Source organism: Larus michahellis, chromosome 2 (genome assembly GCF_964199755.1).
Source record: "Larus michahellis chromosome 2, bLarMic1.1, whole genome shotgun sequence".
In the NCBI taxonomy this organism is placed as follows: Eukaryota; Metazoa; Chordata; class Aves; order Charadriiformes; family Laridae; genus Larus; species Larus michahellis.
The window spans coordinates 21,915,521-21,938,305 of record NC_133897.1 but is presented as its reverse complement, the minus strand read 5'-3'; the positions used below and the strand labels follow the sequence as shown (position 1 = coordinate 21,938,305).

General features: G+C 37.2%; 1 protein-coding gene across 2 annotated transcripts in view; it reads left to right on the top strand.

Moving 5' to 3' along the window:
• PLXDC2 (plexin domain containing 2) overlaps positions 1-22,785 on the top strand; it is a 281,133-nt gene that overhangs the window by 194,396 nt on the left and 63,952 nt on the right. For both annotated transcript variants that reach the window (XM_074574503.1, XM_074574505.1), the window contains exons 5-7: positions 7,880-8,002; positions 10,927-11,045; positions 19,096-19,195. In XM_074574503.1, coding sequence (XP_074430604.1) covers positions 7,880-8,002; positions 10,927-11,045; positions 19,096-19,195 — 342 coding nt within the window. The remainder of the gene's footprint in view (positions 1-7,879; positions 8,003-10,926; positions 11,046-19,095; positions 19,196-22,785) is intronic.

Sequence of the window (22,785 nt, the reverse complement as noted above, 5' to 3'; positions counted from 1 at the left end):
GCCTTTGGCAAAGCTGTTGCTATACTCCAGTAATCTTTGCAGAGGGTGCAGATATGTTCCACTAGCTCTTATTTCACTACCTAAATCTGGGTTTCCTAGCTACAAATGACAACAAAGTATACTCTGATTTACCTATTTAATTTATTTGCAGCTTTCTATTTACAAATGGGAATATCCAGAAATTGATGAAATGGTCTTTAAGGCTAATCTCATGCAGATAGGCTGAGATGTTGCTAGGTAGAATTAAATATAATAATATTTGTTTCAGAATATGCTAAATCTGAGAATTATTTTAATTTTTGAGATTACTATTAGAACCTCAGGCTTACAGGATGTTTATATAAACTCTCGTGTCCTACTTCTCAGTCCCTATCTCTGGTTATTTTTCCTACTGCCCTGGCAAATAGTAATTTAACAAGAGAAATGAAGGCACCGTTTTGCATTACCAATGATCACAGTCAGCAAATGGGAGAACTCAGAGGAAGAATTTTTGAGCCACTTTCCAAATTTTTTTCTTTGGCAAGACAGTATCTCTGGCAGCTGAAGACATCGAGATGGCATATGAATCAATTTTAGAGTGTGAGGGGTTTTTTACCCCCCATTAAGTTGTGAGCAGCTTATCTTTGTCTTGGTCAGTGATGCCCAACTCTGCTTGACAGAAACCAGGTGTTAAACACTTTGTGGCCCCACAGCTGGTTATGGTGGGTTTTCCAAACAAGCCCAAGGTAATTCTCTTATAATTTCTCTCCTACCATCTTCTTCATTAGGGATGGGGAATTAGACCCTCAGATGAGGTAGATAACATATGCCATTTTATACCAGTGTTTCAAAAGTACATAATTGCTAGGTCAGGGGTAAAGTTGTGAGAACTGTAGTAAATCTGAATCTGTAGAGTACTGTACTTGTGCTGACTCTGGTTGCCGTCAAAAATGGGCGGTGCGCTGGGTCTAAGATGGTAAAGATGGAGTAGAAGCACTGCTACCCATTGAAGTAGCCTTGGGGTCATATGAGATACCACCAAATGCCTCAAGGCAGATCCTTTCAGGAGGCTTTGATTCTGCTGAGACCAATAGAGAGGCAGCCAGAGAGCCGGAAGCTCCTGCCAGTTCCTCTGCAGTTTTCTCTCTTGGCTGCACAAACAGTTTTCAGAAGTGTTTTTTTGGAGGAAAATGAGCAGCAGAAGTCACATACTATCACCCTGACGAAGTAAGAAAATGGAAAGGGAGCAGTGAAAGAAATGATTCCTCTATCCAACAGGACATTTTGCTGTGTGTGTGAGTGTGTTGTTACATCTTTACAAAGCTTGTTGCATATGTGAATATACACGCTGAAATCAAGGCTTTCCCTTGGGTGACCTGGGGTGGAACCTACCTTCTAAGGGAAACCGCTTTCCTCTGGTTCTGTTTTTCGGAAGCTGCTCTGCTATTTCCCTTCTAGTTTATATGCTGGGAGGGCGCTCGAGTAAACCCGCGCTGAGCTGTGCGCTCAAATGGCAGCTCTGCCTTTGCCCAGTGACAGTCTCACGCAAAACCTGTCACTGTTCAGCCACTGCTGGCAGGCAGTTCCTTTTCCAGCTGAGTAACCACAGCTTGTTGTATTACTAAGGGTTTTAACATAGGGTTTTACTTAACATTAGCTGCCTGATAAGAAAATGAAGTGGTTTTTTTCCAAAGCAGTCTTATTTCTTTCTACATTTAATATTTTGTATGAGATGGTTAGATTTGTTCTCTGTTTTCAGATCCAGGTTCTTTTACCACTCCATTTGCTTGGGTTTTTTAAATGCATACTTTTTCATTTCGTCTTAAATTCCAAGTATCATCTTTTCACTTCTCTGATCGGAATTAGGTAAGCTGTCTCAAGAAAAATGTACATCATGTGTCTTTTTCTTCCCTATGAGTCAACATCTTCAGGCACATTTTATGGCAGAAAAAGCCTTCACTGGGGACTCCCTGACACACTTTGGATAACGTCAACTGATGTGGAAAGGGAGCAGTTAGTTACCTTTAAAACGCATCAGGCTTTGTAGATCATTAAAACAATATTGATTTCTGTCCCTGAAACATGAATGCTGCTGTACAAAAGGTACATGAGCCAACTTGTACCACAATGGTAAAAATACCTGATAAGTACAGTTGGTATATGGAGCTTTGGTGGAACTTCCCTGCCATTGAGTCAAGCTCTCAAATTCTTCAGAACAATGAGAAGAAGGGAAAGATAATTGCAGGGTTTTTTGAGGCGTGTGTCAAACTGCTTATTGGCAGCTGCACAAAGTGGTTTTGAGCAGTCCTATTCTGTCAAATGCGTTCTTTGGTATTTCAGATTGAAAGAAGTATTGTTTCAGGTGTTTATTTCCAATACGGATCATTTTGGAGAATAAGCAAAATTTTATACACTTTTTATGAAAGCAATGTTATGGCTATTTGAAGGAGTAATTACACATCAACTTATTTCATTGCTGTTATTTAGCCCCATTAACTCTTTTCTTTTTCAGCTGACAGTGATTTTTCTCTAGATCATTTTCTTTTTCCCAGAACATTTTTCTCTTTTTACAAGACAAAAGGTATTATACAGTGGGAGTGACCCGACCTGGGCAAGAGCTAGCAATTGCTGAGTACATTAAGTGCTGTGTTTCAGCTGCAACTTTACATCTGCCTTCTACTAGAAAATCCATAATCTAAAAATAAAAAAAAAACACTCTTAACAAGATACTAGAAATTGCAGTCAATTGGATAAATAATGTTATTGTTGCATATTAGGTAAAATAGTTGATATATAAAATAAAATGTGAAAGAGGTATATTGTATAAAACAAGTAAAATATTAGATTAAGTCTTGTGTTAGGGGTCTGTGGCAAGGTTTTGGCAGTGGGATGGCTGCCTCTGTAGGAGGTGAGGGGCTGCCCTGTGTCAGACAGAGATGGATCCACCCAGCTCCAGTTGACCCACTGCAGGAGACAGCTGAGCCCATCAGTCAAGCCGGTGGCACATCTGGGAAAACATTTTTAAGAAAGGGTAAAAAATGTTGCACAGCAGCGTCAAGAGCAAGGGAAAAAGTGTGAGAAACAAATTGTGAACACTAAGGTGAGAGAAGGAAGGGGGAGGTGGTCATCCAGGCACCAAAGCATCTGTGGAGAAGACCAGGCTGGAGCAGGTATTTCTTTGCAGCCTGTGGAAGAGCCCATGCTGAAGCAGATATCCACACTGCAGCCTGTGGAGATCCCCACACTGGAAATGTGGAAATGTCCTGAAGAAATCGTGGGCCTTGGAGGAACCATGATGGAGCGGGTTTATTCTGAAGGACTGAAGCCCGTGGGAAGGAACTACACTGGAGCAGAGAAAAATGTGAGGGGGAAGGAGCAGCTGAGATGAAGTGTTATGAGCTGACTGCAATCCACATTCCCCATCCCCCTGCACTGCTTAGTGGGGAGGAGGAGGTAGAAGGGTTGGGAATGAAGGAGTGACTTTGAGCCTGGGAAAATGGGAGGGGCAGGGGAAAGGTGTTGTTTTAATTTGCCTTTGTTTCTCACTATCCAAACCTATTTTATCTGGCAATGAATTAAATTAATTTTCCCCAAGTCAATTCTGGTTTGCCCATGACAGTATTGGCAAGTGTTCTCCCTGTCTGTATCTGAAACCACAAGCTTTTTTATCTTATTTTGTCCCCCTGTCCTACTGAGGAAGGAGAGTTGAGAGAGCAGCTGGGTGGGCGTCTGGCAGCTTGCAAAGGTGAACCCACCACACAGGTAAAGACTGAACTGCCATAACAGCTTTGAAGAAGTACTGAGCATCTGAAACATATATTCTCAAAATGGAGCCTACTCATCACAAGCACACAGAAGTATAATTCATGTATACCCTGTATTCAGTATGATGCTTTTAAAATATGACCAGTTGTTTCAGATATTTAAAAATAAATCACACATGAAATTACAATCTAGACTGGGTTTTTTGTTCTAATCCAGCTAAATGCTAAAGTGCAAAACCAGTTTATCATAATGTCACATATATAAAACCAGGCTCAGGTTTCTGTAAATTATTCATGCAGGGTCTTTAGAAGGGAGAAGATAGTTATCAACCTAGGTGTTTCATTTTTATGTTGCCTGCATATCTCATAAGCTATCATATCTTTATACATGCGCAATAGCAACTTCAAAGGGCTCATTGCTTGTGCTGCTTTGAACCCATATTCCATTCTTCTGCACACTTGGCAAACATTGTCAAAAAACTTTCTAAGTGGTACTGATTTTGTGCACAGCTAGGTGTAGAAAAAAGAAACCACAGACATAATATGTGCAGATTGTTGTAATCTTGTATGTTAAATCTTATATGTAAACCTAATATGTTAAAATGCAACGGATATGAAACATATTTTGGAAAGGATAAATTCAGACGTAAAATGGATTTTAAATCAAGGTCCTGCATCAAGTGGAATTGTGCTTTCATATTTACGTGGTTATACATGTAGTTTTCCCCTCTGTTTGTGTGAGCGTGCATTTGTACACTGTGAGGACTAGAAGTATACCCTCCTTGATTTACAAGTGGTTTTAGTATTAGTTCATCCCTTGTTTTAGTTAGATTTATATATACGTATAAAACTTACAAAATGCTGAGCACTCTTTCCTATTTGCCTTCATTCCGGTATTTAGGAGCATATTATGCTTCCAGGTATAGTACTTGTTGAGAGTTTTGGAAAAGAGCTCTACCAACCCCTCCAACAAAGGAGAGATTAAGTGGTTCAGGAAATTGCAGGTCTGAAAAATTCTTCCTTGACTAAATGAATCAACCATGGGCATTTACCACTGTCAGAAAATTAGGTCACAGATAGTATAAGCCAATTTTCTGCGGAAGTCCATTCTGGAATAAGTTAATTTTACATTTGCTGCTTCCTTTAAGTTGTAGTGGCAGTGATAAAATGTCCATGCTCAACAGTGGCTTCAGCCTTTGAATCTCTGGGATGATTTGAAATGACTTTGTGTTTCTTTTCAAGTTGTTCCAACGCATGACTGGAGTTCTCATTAGAATGATCTTCATGCAAGGCCTGCCTGCTTCCCAGCTATCATCCACCTCCTGCTTTCCATTTGTGTCTAAAGTAAAGCTGCATCCGGCAAACACTTGGAAATACGCTCTGTGGTTACTAATTACCTGGGCTGATTTACTTAGTTATGTGCTCCAGCACAATTAAGTCTTTTCTTTTCCTATTGTATCTCCCTCATTATTAATTATAATGGTGACATTTATACTGTAAATGGGATGAAAGCATGAAAGGGAAACTGTGTGTAAAGATAGGACCATTGTGCAAGGGATGAATAAGTACTGAAGTATTAAGGCTAATTGTAATACATGAATATGGATTCAGAGGTTTTATTTATATTGTCTTCAAAATATTTTTGAGGAACGGTTTCAAGGTTATAGACCTACCCAAGATTGTGTTAAAATATGTGTGCACATGACCATAGGGATAATAAGTAGCACAAATATTCTGTGAAATTATATGTATTTAAAATGTCTAAATAAGTATGAGGGAATAATTGTCAAGGGAATGACATTTTAGAAGCAGACAGCAATAAACAGGAAATAATGAAAATGCATTTCAGGGACTATACTCTGGCAGGACTGTCAGCTATCCTAAAATGATGAGTAATAAAGTAAAATTACAGCCACAATTGTGTATTCTGAAAGTTCAGGTTTATACGTGACTTGTAGATATGTGTGGGCAGATTTATTTTTTTAATTGGTGTTTCTCTCTCCCTATCAATTAGCAAAAGAGAGAAGTGGTATTTAGATATTTAACTGAAAGAATCCTCCCCTCCCCCTCAAAAAAGACACTTCTAGTTTAGTCCTAATTAATTTAGTAGTTAGGAGGTGTCCAGATATTAAAATACTGTATCATTTGAATAGATAGGTGTGTACTAAATGAAGCGAGGCAGGTAGGTTCCTAGCTCACCCGTTTGTCACAATGCCAGATGTTTCCAACTGAATATTTTGTTGTATTTTCTCCACATCTGGCTTTTTCTTAGGTCTCCTATCACCTCCACTTGAATTGTCTTTATGGTACTTGACCTTAATTGCTAGCAGCCATGCAGGGAAACGATTCCAAAGAACCCCCTCTTTTGTTTGTTTGTTTATAGCATCTTATGACTTCTAGAACTAGTTCCGTGAACAGTTAGCAAGCGTTTACCACCATGTTTAAGGAGAGGACAGGAGTAAAAGGATGCCTAAAGCAGTGCAGAAACTTGGTATTTTTTTTCATGGTCTCAGAGATTTCCTTTTAACAAATGTGTCTCATCTCACTGTGGTTAGGATGGACATACTATTGTTAAGAAAGTGGTGTTGCACACTAACAGCTTTTTAATATCGTATATTAACTGAATTTGGCTGGAAAATGGTATTTCTACCTTGAAGGTAATTCTAGTTGTTCAGGTTTGTGTTTAGTTCTGGAATTTCACAATCATATTTTGGGGATAGATTTATATGCTCCTTCATCATGTGTTGTAATATGATGATACTAAATGTGAGTAGAAAGGACCTCTTGGGCTTGACAGTAAAAGGTGTCATGGAGGAAGAGAGACTCTCAATATGACTGAAGAGGGAAAAGAAAACACAAACCACCATAAATACTGTTGCACTGGATACTGTCATTTGCCGATAAAGACTTGAATTTCTGTGAGACATCTTACAAATATAATTATTTCTGTTAGAAAATTTTCAGCCAGCTCGAATATTCTTGTTGTTATTGGGGTGTTTGCTGTTGGGATATACTTCATTAAACCAATATAAGGAGAAATAGCAAAAACATCAGCAAAAGAGGAAAGGTAATATGAAAACCTTAGTTCTGAAGATTTACCTGTAGCTCCAATTAACTTAAAATTTGTCGTTTTTGACCAGCAAGGCAAAAGCTAAAATAAAACTTAAGAAAAGACTCTCTAGGGCAATGGGGAGGACTACTTATTTTAAGGACTACTTAAAATAGTCAGGCTTTAGGTTGGGGCATCTGAAGAAGTTAGTCTCATTAGGCAGTTGGACATGGCAAATCTAAACAGTGCAGGTATATTTGTAGACCATTTATTGTTTAAGATGGGAGAGGTTTCCTACCATTAAAATACACAAAGTTTTGCATTGAAGGAAACTGCAGTATTACTATATTCACTATAGATGTCTGTTCTTGCTTGAAAGAAGAACTCCAGTTCTAAACCAATAAGAGGTTTTGGGTGAGCACTTCCGATGGAAGAAGACCACTGTTGATCTGAGGAGTACTGTGGTGGATTCAGGGATGAATACGATAAACTAGTGAGACCTGACATTGCAGAGAGTGTAGCAGAAATGCTGCGTGGCTTATAATCATGAAAAAATCCTATCAGTTCCACTCTTCATCTGACTTTTTTTTTTTCAAAGCTTGTCACCTCTTTTGTCTGAAATAGTCTCTTAGTCTGTGTCTCTAGAAACATGAGAAAGGGTTAGACTAACTTTTGAAGAAGTAGCATTTTGCAAGAGCAAAAAAAATGCAGATTTTTGGAAGAGATAGAAAGCACTATGGAATATGCATGGTGGTAAACGGCTGATTTTGATAATGCCACATATCTGCATTTTGTCCCTAACTGGAGTTATTCTTCCTGGAGTTTGCTCTGTTTTTATTTCTGTGTGAAAACTTGCTTCTTGAAATAATTGTTCCATTGTTCTTCTTGAATCTTGTTCTTCTGGCAGCCGTCACAGACATTTTCCTGAAATTTTGGCTTTTACTTAACTCACTCTGAAACTGGTGGTGGGATTAATTTCTCTCAAATGACCCTTTAATGCTCTGGCAATGCCTACTTCAACCTGCCATTCTATTAAATCTTTTCAGAAGTTACTGAAATGGTCTCAATATTTTTTTTTTTATTGTAGGTTTCATATATACTGGAGAAGTTGTGCATCGAATGCTAACAGCTACACAATATATTGCACCCTTAATGGCAAATTTTGACCCCAGTGTGTCAAGAAATTCAACAGTCAGATACTTTGATAATGGTATGTAGTAGTCCTTCATAAATGAATGTGTCTGTGTCCCTTGGCTCTTTATATTTTCCTAATAACTATTTTTGAAGGCAAAATAGAATATTTTTTAATTTTTTGGTGGTTTTGTTTTTTTTTTTCTTTTTCACTCACAGGCTGTATAAAGCATGTTGCTAGTCATCCATAAACAGTTCTTAATTTAGAACATGGTTAAAGAGTCATGAATGCTTTTTCCTAATTGGACAGATATCTTCTGAATGTTAAAGTACATAAACTCAAACTAGCAATGTAGTTTATCAGTTTTAAAAGGAAAAATCTGTCTTGTATAAAAGTGCAAGTTACTGTTACTTCAAAATATATATAGTAAACAATGTCCACCCACTAGCTAAAAGGAAAATAGCATTCGTGGAATGCAATAGCAAGAATACACAGAAGCAGGGCAGGTATAAGGTTAATAAACCTGTCAATGACTAAGCGTGCATGGAGTCCCAGGATTGGAATCCAATACGCTCATCTACACCACGAGCCCTCAACAGTCCCTTGTACAAAAGATTGAAAGGGTAAAAGGCAAACTGCGTTTTCATACTTGAAGCTCTGTGAGCTATTTCAGGGGCCTTAAATGTGTGGATATTTGTCTCATGAAGTCAGTTATAATCAATATTTTGAAAACATGACCTGTGTGATTAAGAGGCAGCTGGTGCCTTACCTCGGGCCTTTAGTGATGAAATACAATGTCAATTCTGAATTTAGAACTTAAAGCGTTTAGTATCATGACTTAATATCATGAGATCTATGGTTGTTTTAAATATTCCTGGAGAAGCCTGTGCCATTCTATGTATGTTTATTCATAGTGAATTTAAGCACAAATTAGGAACATGTCCAAAAATATGTCACCTTTCCAACCAGGCGTCTTAATTTTTATTCTTTAAACCAGGGATTGAAATAACCTTTGCACCTAGTCATAACCTTTCCTTTCAATCTAGTCATTGCTTGCAGCATTTATTTGTTAAAATTCCAATAAAATAGACTTATGTGAAAAAAGCCTACTCCTTGCATAGAGAATTTTCAAACAGAAAAAAATATTTTTTTCAGTTCATAAATTATTTGACATTATGGCCTGAGACTTGTCATCTTTACTGAAATAATCTGAGGTTTCTGGGGAAGACATTGCAATTTTTCTCATTGTATTCCTGACTTCCAGTCTTAATACCAGGTGTATCAGGAGCAGGCTGTATCACATGGCTTTCACGACAAGGTTGAATACTTCTTTGAGATTTTTTTATCTTTTATTTTTATTTTGATGTATAAGGCATGATGATCTTTTGGACCTCATGTGCTTAGGACAAAGAATTTACTATCTTACCCAAATAAAAAGAAACGGAGCAAATTGTATCTTTAGCTCCTCGTTTTTTATTCATCTGTGTTTTATCCCTGCGAGTAAGTGTGCCGCTTTAGAGCGGCAACTGTAGCGAGCCAGGGCAGAGTGTGGTGACCCATCCAAGTCTCAGTCATGGAGCCAACTGCAAGGAATTTAAGTACACACAAATCTACATAAAGGCCCTGGGAACGAGAAGACTATTTTGGAGGCAGCTGACTTCCACTTTAGGTTGGGGTTCTGAGATGCACACAGATCTGAGGTACTCAAAGACTGGCTATAAGAAGTTCTTACTATTTTTGCTCCAATAATTTTAAAAGTCTCTTTAAATTCTTTATTTAATACAATCAAATAAATATTCAGAAAGCAGTTAATGAATGTGGTCACAGAAGGAAAAATACACTGTGTGCACAATTAATGAGCATGTACTATATTTATGAAAGACAAATGGGACAATAACGTGGTGGACTTAATGCAGTATACACCAAAAATGTGCATGTTCATAATTTCATGACATCCCCTGACAAGATATGTTAATGAAAGTTACAGCACAGAAGATCTGTGACAAAAGATGTTTTAAGGATATATCAAACATGCGTTGAGCTGGGTGCGTACTGACCCACCTTGAACACTCTGAGAAGAATGAAATTAAAGTGTTGTGAATCAAAGCACATAAGTCCCATTAGTGCCAAAGAGACAAATATGTCGAGGAAGGCATATAAAGACGAAAAAGTCATTTTCAGTAAACACAGTTTTGGTGATAAGTGTCTTTCAGCCAAGCTGCTTGAATATGTCTATAACCCTCAACATCTGTAAAACGTGCTCACAAGGTATGCAAGTTGCTCGGGGTACATTTTTACTGCGATAAGTGGATATTCAGCCACAGAACTCCTATGAATATTAACGAGCCTCTTGCAACTAAATCTCTGCACACCAGACTCAATATTTACCCTGTCTATGAATTCTTAGTGGTTTTAATTTAAACTGCATTTATTTATTGCCAACACCTAATATTTTTCGACTTGCAGAACCTCAGCAAGGGCTTGCACCATGCAGAAAAAAAATTAATGCCATTTATATTAATGCATAGTTAATGGAAGAATCTGGATTCCTCAAATAATAACTTTTACTAAACGGGCAATACTATTAGCGCCTCACATTTCAAAGTCATCAGCGTGTATATATAGAGTAAAAAAAGCCACTGCAGAGTGGTGGTTGTGGCAGCACACCTAAACTCTGAGTGTTGGATCCTACCTTTAGCGATGGTTGATCCTTTTGCAATTCCAAACAAGTTACTTGACCACTCTTGCTTTAGCAGACTTTTGTGCAAGTACTTGTAGTTATTTGTGGTGCTGTGGTGTCTACCTTTAAGAGGACTTCAGTTGCAACTTGTGTTTGTGATATTTTAAGCATTTCGAGATGTTGGGTGGAAAGTTGCTAAAGAGACGAATCACTGTTTTTGTTTCCAGTAACTGCAGTTAAGCACTTTTCCTACAGTCAGTTAATATTTTTCTCACATTTTTTCCTTCCCTTTGCCTCTCTACCCCCACTCTGGGGTTCACAGGCACAGCACTAGTTGTCCAGTGGGACCATGTACATCTGCAGGATAATTACAACCTGGGCAGTTTCACTTTTCAGGCCACCCTTCTCAATGATGGGCGTATCATTTTCGGCTACAAAGAAGTAAGTTGGGTCTGAAAATTGTCATTCAAGTAGACAAACTACTTTATACCTGCCAGAAATTTCGCTACATTTTTGGGGGGAGGATATTTGAAAGTTCAGCTATATAAAATCATTTCATTAGATGGCTTCTAAGATTGCTATTTTGCTGAAAATGACATTTTATTGTAAAAGTGATGTTCATGTGATGGACTTGAAAACCATCTACATGGCTGAAACGTGCTACTCCTGGATTTCAACTGGACTTTTTTGGATTGTTGTAAGTGTTGAGCGTTTAGTAAATTCTTGATTGTTTAGTAAATTCCTCTTGGGTTTTGAAAGGTAGGGTCTAATTTGCTCTGGTAGTTCACCTGATTTGAGCCTGTTTGAAAATACTCTAGAATCAGTGGTTAGTATTAAAAGGTCACATTTTTCCTGCAGCTGTCATTTGTTGGCAACTGACGTATTTCAAAGTTCATATATTTCAAATCAGAAATAACTGGTTTGTATCTCTAGCTCTGTGAGGTTATCTATTTGGTGATAACATGGGTTAGATTAAGCCCATTTGGTTTGCCTTCATAGCACCAATATGTCATTGTCTCGGTTGGGCTCTTCTGCATTCTACAAGCATTTCAGAATTTCAGTTGTTACTTTAGGTGATTTTCTTTTCTTGCTAGAATTGTTAGAGTCTTGGAGGCTATAGCCTACAGGCTATACCTGCAGTTGAATTTCATGCAAATGAGACTCAGAAAATAAGCTCAAATCTCTAGGGACAAAGAACAATTTCTTCCTTTTTTTTTTTTGGTTATTTTAATCTCAGTTTGGCATGCAAAGCGTGACTTTCTCTTCAAGATGTAAGTCTCTCTGTTATCACCCTTATATTAAAAAGAAGTAATCAGTGATATGACTGATTGCCCAAACTTGGAGAAACCTGTGTTCTCTTCCCTCTCTGCTGTAAACTAGTTGTGAGCCTTCAGGCTTATTTTTCATGCCGTGTTGAAGCCATGTACCTGAATGAAGCAGAAATAATAGTACTGCTCTCCCCTTCATTAGAAAGCTAGTGAGCATCTGGGTTATTCTACTAGCCGCAGTCATATCTTCACCTAAGATAGATGTCTTTGCACCTTGCAAACAGAATACTTTTACTGGATTAGTTTTGTAGACACAAGAAACTTCTGGTATGCCCATGTCCCTGGCTTTCTTTATCTTATAAAAGACATGATGATGCAAGGTCTGCTTTGGCTCTGTTTCTGAACGTTACGTACAGATTAGTAGTCTTAATCTATGAAAATGCAGTTTATTTGCATTTTGACTCCAGTTTCATGAAAGCTTTGCTCTGCTTAGCACAATGGAGCCTGTGCTTGATCAAAGGAGCGTGCTCCAAAGCTTTGTTTATCTCCTGTTTTTGAAACCTTTTTAAAGAAAAAAACAATCTTTTCAAAGAGCGCAGAAAAGTTCCTCCCTTCAAGACCCAGAGAAATGGGGAGGGACACTTCTTCAATTTGTAATTTTAAGATAAACTTGACAAGAACTATATATGCATTCTGATACTAAAATGGTGATGTTTTCGGGAGACTACTATTCTTGGTTATGAGTCTGTTACTGTCCAGCCCTGGGATGAATCTAATATGGGTGACAGAAGCTGTTGCTCTAAATTGCTCTTGCATTCATTTTGTATAAATGTAAATGATGATGCAGAGTGCCTGGCAGTGGAAAACTTTATTCATTTAGGAAGACAGGAGGAAATAGGCCACCTCATTAAGCACATGTGGATCCCTAGAATTGGGTGCAAGTATGTCATGTAATCTGTGGATAAACAATTTCTGTGCTGCAATGGCGTAGGCTACTTGCTCTCCCTGCACTACTGTAAGCTTCCTGCAGAGCCACAGTGCTCTTCTGGGGAGGAGTTATTAATGTTTTTTTCATTAATCCTGAGACAGAAACAACTGGAATTTGCAAATGGGATAATTTGCATTTTTGCCACTGCTGAATCTTTGAAATGCCCTGTCTTGAGTTTTTGTTGTCCTGAATGATATTACCAAACATTATTTTAGAACTATGGCACACAGTTAAGGAAAGAGACTTTTAAAAGTGGTAATAGTAACATACTAGTAATCTGTAAATCTTTTGACAAAAGATTTTTGTAAAATTTTAGAATGTTACAACTCGTGTATTCCATTGGGAATTACTTGAGGAATGGATTTGGGGCCTGAGATTTACAGAAGTCTACACTATTTATTTGCAGCTTTCACTCCATTATAACTACCTCAGCTATTCACCTAAATGAAGACAATTGAATAAAATTTCAAATCACTGATCAGATGCAAGTTGTCTGAGAAGAAAAATTAGATTCTTGTAAATGTGCACTTGACTCAAGTGCTTATAAATCTGGTTAGGAATTGATTTACTTTCCAGTACTGTATCCATTGGTTTCTGAGGAAGTCCTTCCTTCTGGAACCATTTCTCTTGTTTGTGAGTCATGTCAGGAGCCCCATTAACTCCAGTAAGATTACTTGGGTGAGTGCTCACTAGCACGAGTAAAAGTTGCACGAGAAGATTTCTACCCTCTTCTTGGTGCCATTTCATTTCAGTATCATAGTTCATCAAACATGACAGTGATGTGTGGCAAATCTGTGAGGTTTTCATTGCACTGTCATTGAGTGTCCAAGCTGAAACACCATGTAAGAAATGCAGTAGACAGGCTGCCAGCAACTTTATAAAGCATCCCATAGGGGTTCTGTACTAGCGAAACCAGGCGTTTATCTTGAAGAATCAACTTTTAAAATAACTGTGATTATACATTTAAGGGAGCTGCAAACAGGGACTTTTATGTCTAAAGGACTTCAGGTAAATTTTACCTTTTATTTCTTATTTCTTCAAACCATTTGAGATGTCCTTTTTCATACCCTTCTTGCCCCCACATCAGGTTTGCTACCTCATAAACCTGGTGTTGAGCACCAAGGCAAGGTACTGGCTGCAGTTTGCCAAGTATCAAAGAAGCCGTTCTGCCCAGTCTTCTGTGTTCTGTTGTTCGCTCAATAGGAAGCAGTCTGAAATGCACAATTGTTATCCAAAATCCAGAATAGATTCTGAAAAAATATAAATTTAGAATAGGAGCTGAGCCACCAGGATCGTGAAATCTGGAGACATCAGAATATCTTTCCGAAGAGTTAATGGGTAGGAGAAGGAGAGGTACAGTCGGGCTTTCAAAATGTAAAAACAATTTGAAATACAGCAAGGTCCTATAGTAAGTCAAATATTTATTTCTTTACGAATTTACTTTGTTTACAGTGCATACACCTTCCATTTTAAATAGAGCTTTGCTTACACCAACCGTTAGTGTTCTGGTAAATGGTCAATATGTCAGGAAACATCAGCTGGCACGAAAATTTTACTGGTGCACCTCTTCTACGTATGAAATACATTACAATGCAAACTAGCCAATGGAACATAGAAAATTTTCTGCAAAGGCATACTTTTTTATGTATTAGTAGTGAATACTCATTTCTTAGGTTCTAAATTTCACAGAAGTTCAACTCTCAAGAACTTTACTTGTTTTTGAACAAAATAATTATTCTATATAGTCTTTTCCCATTAGTGCTTATAGCTAATGTTCCTTAGTGTAGCATTTGTTTTCTTTTTCTGTCCATGATTAATTCAGGACAAATTAGGCAAAGGTACCAAAGGCTTTGTTAATGGTTTAGGATATTTTTCTTAATTTTATTGGCTTGAAGGCTTTCTCTGTTCATTTAAATAGTAATGATTCACTATTTATGTAGTCATCCAGAAACCATTATTAAAGTTGAAATGCTTGTTCAAATTGCCCAATATGTGAAGCTGGAAAATAATTCTAAGAGAGACTTGTAGTAGAATTTTTTCCACTGTGAAAGGAGGCAGAATTGAATGGAACTGATTAAGTGCTAGCACTTAGATGGAATTGATGCTCCTGCTATGTGTGATGGAAAATAATCCTGTTTTCAGTAACAAGACTCCAAACCTTACAATCGTCTCCTGAAAAGTAAAAAAAAAAAAAAAAAAAAAAAATGCACAGTCTTCCTGGATATTCTGCCTGCATTATAGATGCCTGGCATTTCTTTGACTCTGTTATTATTATAAAAAATATTAACATGGAAACAGGATCCTTGATTTTATGAGGTGATCAGTGTATGCAACTTAAAATTCCTGATTAATTTTCATTCAGTTTGGCCTGTAGAGTAATTAATAACTATTTAGGAAACTGGCAATGAAAACCCTATGTAAGTAGTATTGTGTTCCTAATTATTATTTTGCAGCATACTTTGGCTCTTATCTTTGACTCAGTTTTGAAGTGGGGCAGTAATTGCACCCTGCTTACCATCTCCTTCAGAATAAGGTTAGAGGCCGTTATTTTATTCTTTTTTGAAGGGTAAGATTCTGACATCCTCAAAGTTGAAGAAAATAAAATTTGAGAACTCTGATGGAAAATACTATCTAGATCACTGATCGCAATGATGAATAGAATTCAACATGCATTCTAAATATCTTTCTCTCTATTGTTGAAGTATATAATCCAAAATATAGATGTGAATGCCCCCAGCACTAGTGTGCGCTTGGGAAGTTTATTCATAAACTGGTGACTTGTACAACACAAGAGTTCATATTGTCTGTGGTAACACACACTTTGGAATGATTCTAGTTAAAATTCATCCTCTGAATGTAATGCAATAAAACCTCTGCCACCCATTAGCAACCACTGGCACATTCCTAGCTTACTGTTCAACCGTTTAACACGTCGGCCTGTCATGACATATCTTGCCATTCAGGTGAGGAATTCAGAACACCAGCTATCTGCTTGCTACCCATGTTAACACTGTAATTTTCAATAAATTATTTTATCATTTACTACAAGACTTCTGTCAAAAGGTCATATTTCCTAATAGGCCATCATATGGTAAAAGCCCATTTTATCTTGACATTTATTCAAAAGATTTCACCTATGAAATGGCACTCAGCACATTCATCACCGAGTGACAGAAGTATTCAGTTCTGTAAAATTATTTCTTTTTCCAGTCTTTAAAAATAAACATATGTAATTGTAAATACGGGTTTAATAAGGCTGCAGTCTTTCAAGAGAATAAAAGAGTTTTCCTGGGTCTTGGATTCCCTTCTACTTTGACTTCATTTCAGTCTACATGACTAATTGTTGGACACAGGCTGTACCTCAGTTTGAAGAGGTGGCTATACTAACTTAAGCTATGTTTTCCTTACACAAACTCTTGTTTCTAAATCCTGTTTCTAAAACCTCTATCCAAAATTTGGCTGCTGGTTCTGTTAGACTGGACCCTACTACAACTTTCTCATTTGTTTTAGAAAATGATTCCATAAATTCTTCACTCTCACTAGAATACCCAGCAGAAGAGTGTGGACACCTGCAGGGATTTTGGCAAAACCTACTGAGATGTTTCTGCTCCAAAATTTGCTAATTTCTCCTGAAATTTTTGTTTGTGTTCTCTGTTCATTTTGGCTACTGTGTCCGCTTTTAGTAGCAGATATCACTGAGTCATTCATAATTTTTATTAAATAGCGAAACTGAAAGTGACTTTCAAGCTCTAGCCATGTTGTAATGAAAACAAATTTATTATTAAAAAAAATAAAAATCCTACATGTGGCATTTGTACTGCAAGAACCCGTCACTCCTTCTTAAAAAAAAAAAAGGAGAGAAATTAGTTCACTGTTATCGTAATTTTTGAGGGAAAGATGCAAATTGTTCAATTATTACAAATTCAGAAAAACCGTGTGACAAGGCATTAGACTTAAAATTAAGGAGGCTCACTCAAGGGCACCTGAGTGCGACTTCTCCTGGTTTGCACTCACACATGAAAATCAGTGTAATTCTTTTCATTAGATGTATGATTCATTCATTAGATGAAATGTAATTCATTTCATACACAAATGTGTATCAGACACAACTTATGCCTTGAGCTGCCAAATTTGCCAGCATATTTTTTTGGTCACACACCTACTCGTAATGCCAATTCTAACTACATTTTGTGTCCATAAAACTCTGATTCATTTCTTCCTCTGCTGTGTTTCCTCTCTAACTTGAAAAGAAATAGTCATTGCATCCTTCTCATCAGTGCTTTTTCTAACTTGATTTTCAATAGCTTCTCTAGAGTATCCTCCTCAAAATCTCTTAAGACAGTTTCTTTGATAGTTAATATAAGCTTTTCTCTACAATATTCTGAGACTGTGAATAAGTGCCTTATTTTGTTTACGCTTTCATGCTGGACAAAGTTTATAAACTTATTTCTGAACTCTGTGAATCTTTTATTTTGAAGACTTTGAAAATACGGCTTTCAGCCTTCTTATGTCACATTCTCCAATAACTGCAATATGCATAAACATGCAACTTAAAATTCCTGATTAAGTTTCATGCAGTTTGGCCTGTAGAATAATTAATAACTATTTAGGAAACTGGCAATGAAAGCCCTATATAAGTACTATCATGTTCCTAATTATTATTTTGCAACAATATGTCACAATCTCCAATAACTAAGCTGATATAAGCCAAATTTGAATTGATGTATTATTAGCAGTATTTCCAAGCCACTTCTGGTTTTGATGTTGGTTTAACATCATTCCTTTTATTATACCAAAGCAGATCATATATACCAGAATCCCTAAATAAATCAGCCGAACCAGTCACTAAATCAAGTAAAAGAAATGTAAATTTATGACAGCATTTAATTCACCAGAACTCACTTTTTCCGTTAATATTCTCAAATTTAACTTTTCCTAGACATCTAGCAGTCTAATCAGAAAAAAAAAGCACAGCTAAATGGTATTTTGGGAACAAGGAGAACAACTACTGATGCTCACCTCAAATGCCAGAAGTCATGCCATTAATTGACATGCAGATGATACTGAATTCGCATTCACTGGATGTGTAACCAGCTTTTTACTTTGTTCATCCACTGCAATACTGAGATTGCTTCCAGAACTGTGGTTTTCTAGAACATGGTCCCCAAGCTTCTATTTTGCGCTCTTTTTTCTCTGAGTTATAACTTTGCAATTTATGCAAGGTCTAACTTTGCATCCAGGCATTTTATTATTTTTATTCTGCTAGTGTCCTGTGCAGAACTTCTAGGCAGTAAATTTATGTTTCTTTCCCAGTCTTTGATAAAACTTTTGAATGCTATCTCTGATGTCTGGAGAAGCAAGATATGCTGTAAAGACACACTGTTAGCCTGAGCTGCTTTAGTGGTGGCTGCTGTTTGTGATCAGTCAGTCTAATTAACTGTGTTAATATTGTATAAATGCTACCCGTCACTAAGTCGAACACCTTACAAAATCCTAAAGCTATTACATCTATACAAGTATCGGCCAAAGCTGCAATCTTGCCCAAAGAATGAAATCAAACTCGATACCTATTTCCGTACAAGCATGTTGCCCAACATCGTTATCTCTGTTCTGTAAAGCTGGACTGGTCTACGGCTAGCTAAGTATTTTTATTTCTTCCACCTAGATATTGGCAAGTGAGTACCTGGCATTTTCCACGTTTTCCATGACATTAATATTTTCTCTGCTAGAAGACAAGACATCTTAAGCATGAATATCACTGGGCCAAAGTTCTCTTCAAACAGTTTTCAGTGCAAATTAGCTGAGCCATAAGCTTTTAAAATGTCCGTCCCAAGCTGAACCTCTACAGTTTGTGTGTTCAATAGTAGACAAGAGGTATTACCTCCTCCTCCTTGTCTGATATTAGTGCAGCATCTCACTTTTTCTTCAACTGGTGGAAATACATTACTGACAATTACTACCCTTTTCTGTTTCACCATTAGCAATTGTTACACTTCTATCAGTGTTGATGTGAATATTATTATATAAGAAGCGAAACAAACTGAGATAAAATAAAAATTAAAAGCAGTAATTTCAGTCTTCAATAAATCCTTAGTCATATTATGCTGTATTGTATGAAATACTTATTTAGGACTTTTAATTTACAGTGGTTCAACCTGGCAGTGCTGTTATTTTTAATGTGAATTTTTTTTTTTACTTCAATATTTCATGCATATCCACCTCTTTTGTCTTCCAGATTCCTGTTGCTGTAACACAGATAAGTTCAACCAACCACCCAGTGAAAGTGGGACTCTCAGATGCATTTGTGGTTGTGCACAGGATCCAGCAAATTCCCAGTATGTGGAATTGTAGTGGTACTAATGGTCTGGAGACTGAGAAATGAGTATAAGCTGATTTCATCAAGGATGATTAGCTGCACAACAAATCACTTAGCTAATTTCAGCTTGTTAATTCAAGTGTAATTTTATTTGCTTGATAATTCCCAGTGTGGCTTTCTCTGTCATTGTTTCTTTTGAACTGATAAATTAAGTAAATAAAACTAAATGGCCAGCCAAATAACGCAAAATTAAACTGTCAACCAGCACAATTTAGTATTCCATAAGATACTTTATCTGGAATATTTCTCCATATCCGTGGTAGGGAAGAAGCAGCCTGTTCGTAAAAATCATCTGTATCTGCCCTGGTTTGTGGTGAAGCAGAGAAGAGAAAAATATCCAGGCTGGGAGTTCTTTATACTTTACATTCTGAACTTCAAATTCATATATACGTTTTTGTGAGAGAAAAGAAGAGGAGATGTAGTTATTAAATAACATCTTGGGCTCACGTAGTTGTGGCAACAGTAATGCAGGTGATGTTTAATTTTCTCTGGCTTTAATTATACTTTGTATGACTTGACTGAAAGCGAATAGTAGGAGATCAAGTGTGACTTCCTTGATGCTTTGTTTCAACGTGCTGTGCACAGAACCCTTGGAGGTTGTTTAGCCGTTAGAGAGTATGCTCACTTTCCGAGTCTGCTGGTTCTATTTACACATTTGGAGCAAATTTACTAAGTTCAAGTTTTGATGGTCCCCTAATAGCAGGGTGCAGACGGAAGGAGCTGTGCTTGAACCAGCCTCCTAGGACTGAGTCCAGGCGTATTCTCCTGAAGTGACCCCTGAGGTAGGTGTGGTGCAGATAAAGCTCATAAGGACTGACCTGATCCAGCCCATCTTTATGGTAGCCTGCAGATGGGGCTGACACCGAAGTTGTGGGTACCGCTGCCTCTCAGCTTAGCCTATTCCCCTCATCACATTTAAACAGTCTTTGATATGAGGGAGTTTTATATGTCCTGCCATGTCCCCAGATGGAAAATTTCAGTACCATCTGCTGCTTGTTGTGAACTCGGGGTAGTGTGAAGGAGGTTGGCATGCTCAGATTTCACTTAAGAGATCGGGTCTTGGAAGAAATTTGTTTCTGAAGTATGATAGATGGCTGTGATGTGCCTACAGTTGCATGGATTGCTTTTGAGTGCTTAGGAACAAATGAATCTAGGTAACTGATTTCAGCCATTTGAGTGATGTTTGTAAGCGAATGATCGGAATATTTTTGTGAGTCTTCAGCTTGTAAGAGCTCCTAAAATGGATTCAGGTGGAAATTAGGTTGATTCACTTGCGGAAATGGTTTATGAGACTAGTCACACAGAAATTCAATGTAAGAGAAGCAAAGAGTATGCGGATCTTTCGGCATCAGGCCTCCATCAGCAAGCTACGCTAAAGGACTCATTTTAGATTCACATATTTTGTATGTGTATGGTATATGTGAGTCTTTATTCTAGTTTGAATCTTTCTTTCTGTAGCAATGCTTCAGATGTGCATCTTGTTTTTCTACCACTATATAACATTGGTTTTGTTGAATACACAGTTACTTACTAGTCTTCTGGTTTTAGTATATAGAATCATAGAATCATAGGGTTGGAAGGGACCTCTGGAGATCATCTAGTCCAACCCCCCTGCCAGAGCTGTAAACCTTTTTGCCACATGACGCTTTCTGCTAAGTGAAGTGACCGTAATTACCAGAAAATCTGTCTAGTGTTTCATCTTAAACTTACTCTGTTCATTAAGTTACATTAAGTAATGGCAGATAAGAATAATAGAATGTGGGTGAAGAGTCTAAAGCGTGCCACTGCAGCAACAGTTTTGATAGCATTATTTCTGTGTTACTGTGTGTAATGCACTGCTTTTCTTCTTAATGACTGGTTCTCGGGATGGTGGTAATTCATGATTATTTTTGCTAGTTTGCAGCTTACAGTAGAGCCAGTATTAATCAAGGGAACCATCAGTTTGCAGTATATTTTCCTGAAGCTAAATTGTGCTTTCAATGAAACAGGTTTATATTAGTATGTACAGGCAACATAATAGCACCCTGACAGAACTGGTAAATAATGTTGGCCTATAGAGAGCCATTGTCGGATGCTCTTAAAATATGCATGTTCTTGCATTCTTGGTTTTCAGAGGTGTTAAATCAACCATGGGTCTAGTTAATTACTGAAAAAGAGATATGATAGAATCGCCGTTTTATTTTATTTGTTAGCTCCTAAAGAGAGGGAAGAATATAAATTGCTGTTTGTCCTGAAAGAAGGCAAAGATAGTATAGCTATTAGTTCTTGCTTACCACTTTAGCATAGACTTTTCCATCAAGAGAACCCAGTTTCCATTTATGTTCATGGCTAGTTCTAGAAAAACAAACAAACAAACAAACAAAACACAAATCAAACAAAAAAACCCCACAAGTCTACTGCTTCGTGTTTGAGTTTTGTCACTTATTTTTGTATATATCTTGCATTTGAAAAGGAGACATTAAGTGCAAAACAAGCCTATTTGAACAAAAGTATCCTGTCAGTTTTCTAAAATGCGGAATGTCTTTGCTGCACTTTGTATGTTCAGCATTTTAAAATTTCAGTACAATAGTCCCAGTTCTATTGAAGTAATTTTGGAAAAATTAGAACTATTTATCGGATTTTTTCAGACATACTGTCTAAAACATTAGTAATAACTTTTTTAATATGTGCGAAAGGTGAGTTCTAAAGCCAGGCAAACCTATTTCATTCTGAGGAGAGAAAAACGTGCTTTTCATTCCAAAAGTGCATTTTAATGAGTGCTGAAAAGAATCCTCTTCAAGAGCCAAGTACAAAAAGAAAGGCTTTTCTGAACTTTTTGAAATGGAGAACCTTGAGTATTTCATACCTACTTTTGCTAATGTACTCCTACATATAAAGGCTTTGCAGTAATACCCTTTTTATCTGTCCCTAAAAGAATACAGGTACCTACATATTTTCACCGTATCTTTTCAGAATTAGAGCATGGAAATGGGAGATTTTTGGCAAGTGGCTTTCCGCCTGTTATATGTGTTTGATTTTTGATTTTTTTTTTTTTCCTTGATCTGGTACTATTGCTTATACATAGACAATGTCTTTATGTTTGAGCCTATATGTGGTACTATTATATTGATGCAGATTGGCCACTATTTTATATTTTTATATATATATATATATATATAATGTATAGATACTTATGCCTGAACATACTCTAGAGGTGCTTTGGAATGAATGGTAATGTGCGAAGGGAAGCAAATTTTTGCTTGACACCAAGGTTAACAAGAAAATCCCTAAATTCTGAGATTTATATGACAGCAAAATGGCAAACTAAGTCCATCAATTAATTTCAGTGGAAAGGTTTCTGCTTCTTCCAGGTAATTCAAGTGAAGTAAGCCAGACTCTGGACCTCTGCTTTTGGTTTGTCCGATAAGTTAGAGGTACCACCCTGATTTCTTCTTCTTCAGACAGGCCAAACACTTGTACATTAACTATTATTTCCTTTCATAACACGGACACTAAGAATGTTTAGTGGATATCTATCTCCCAGTTAGACAACATATGATTGGTGAAGAC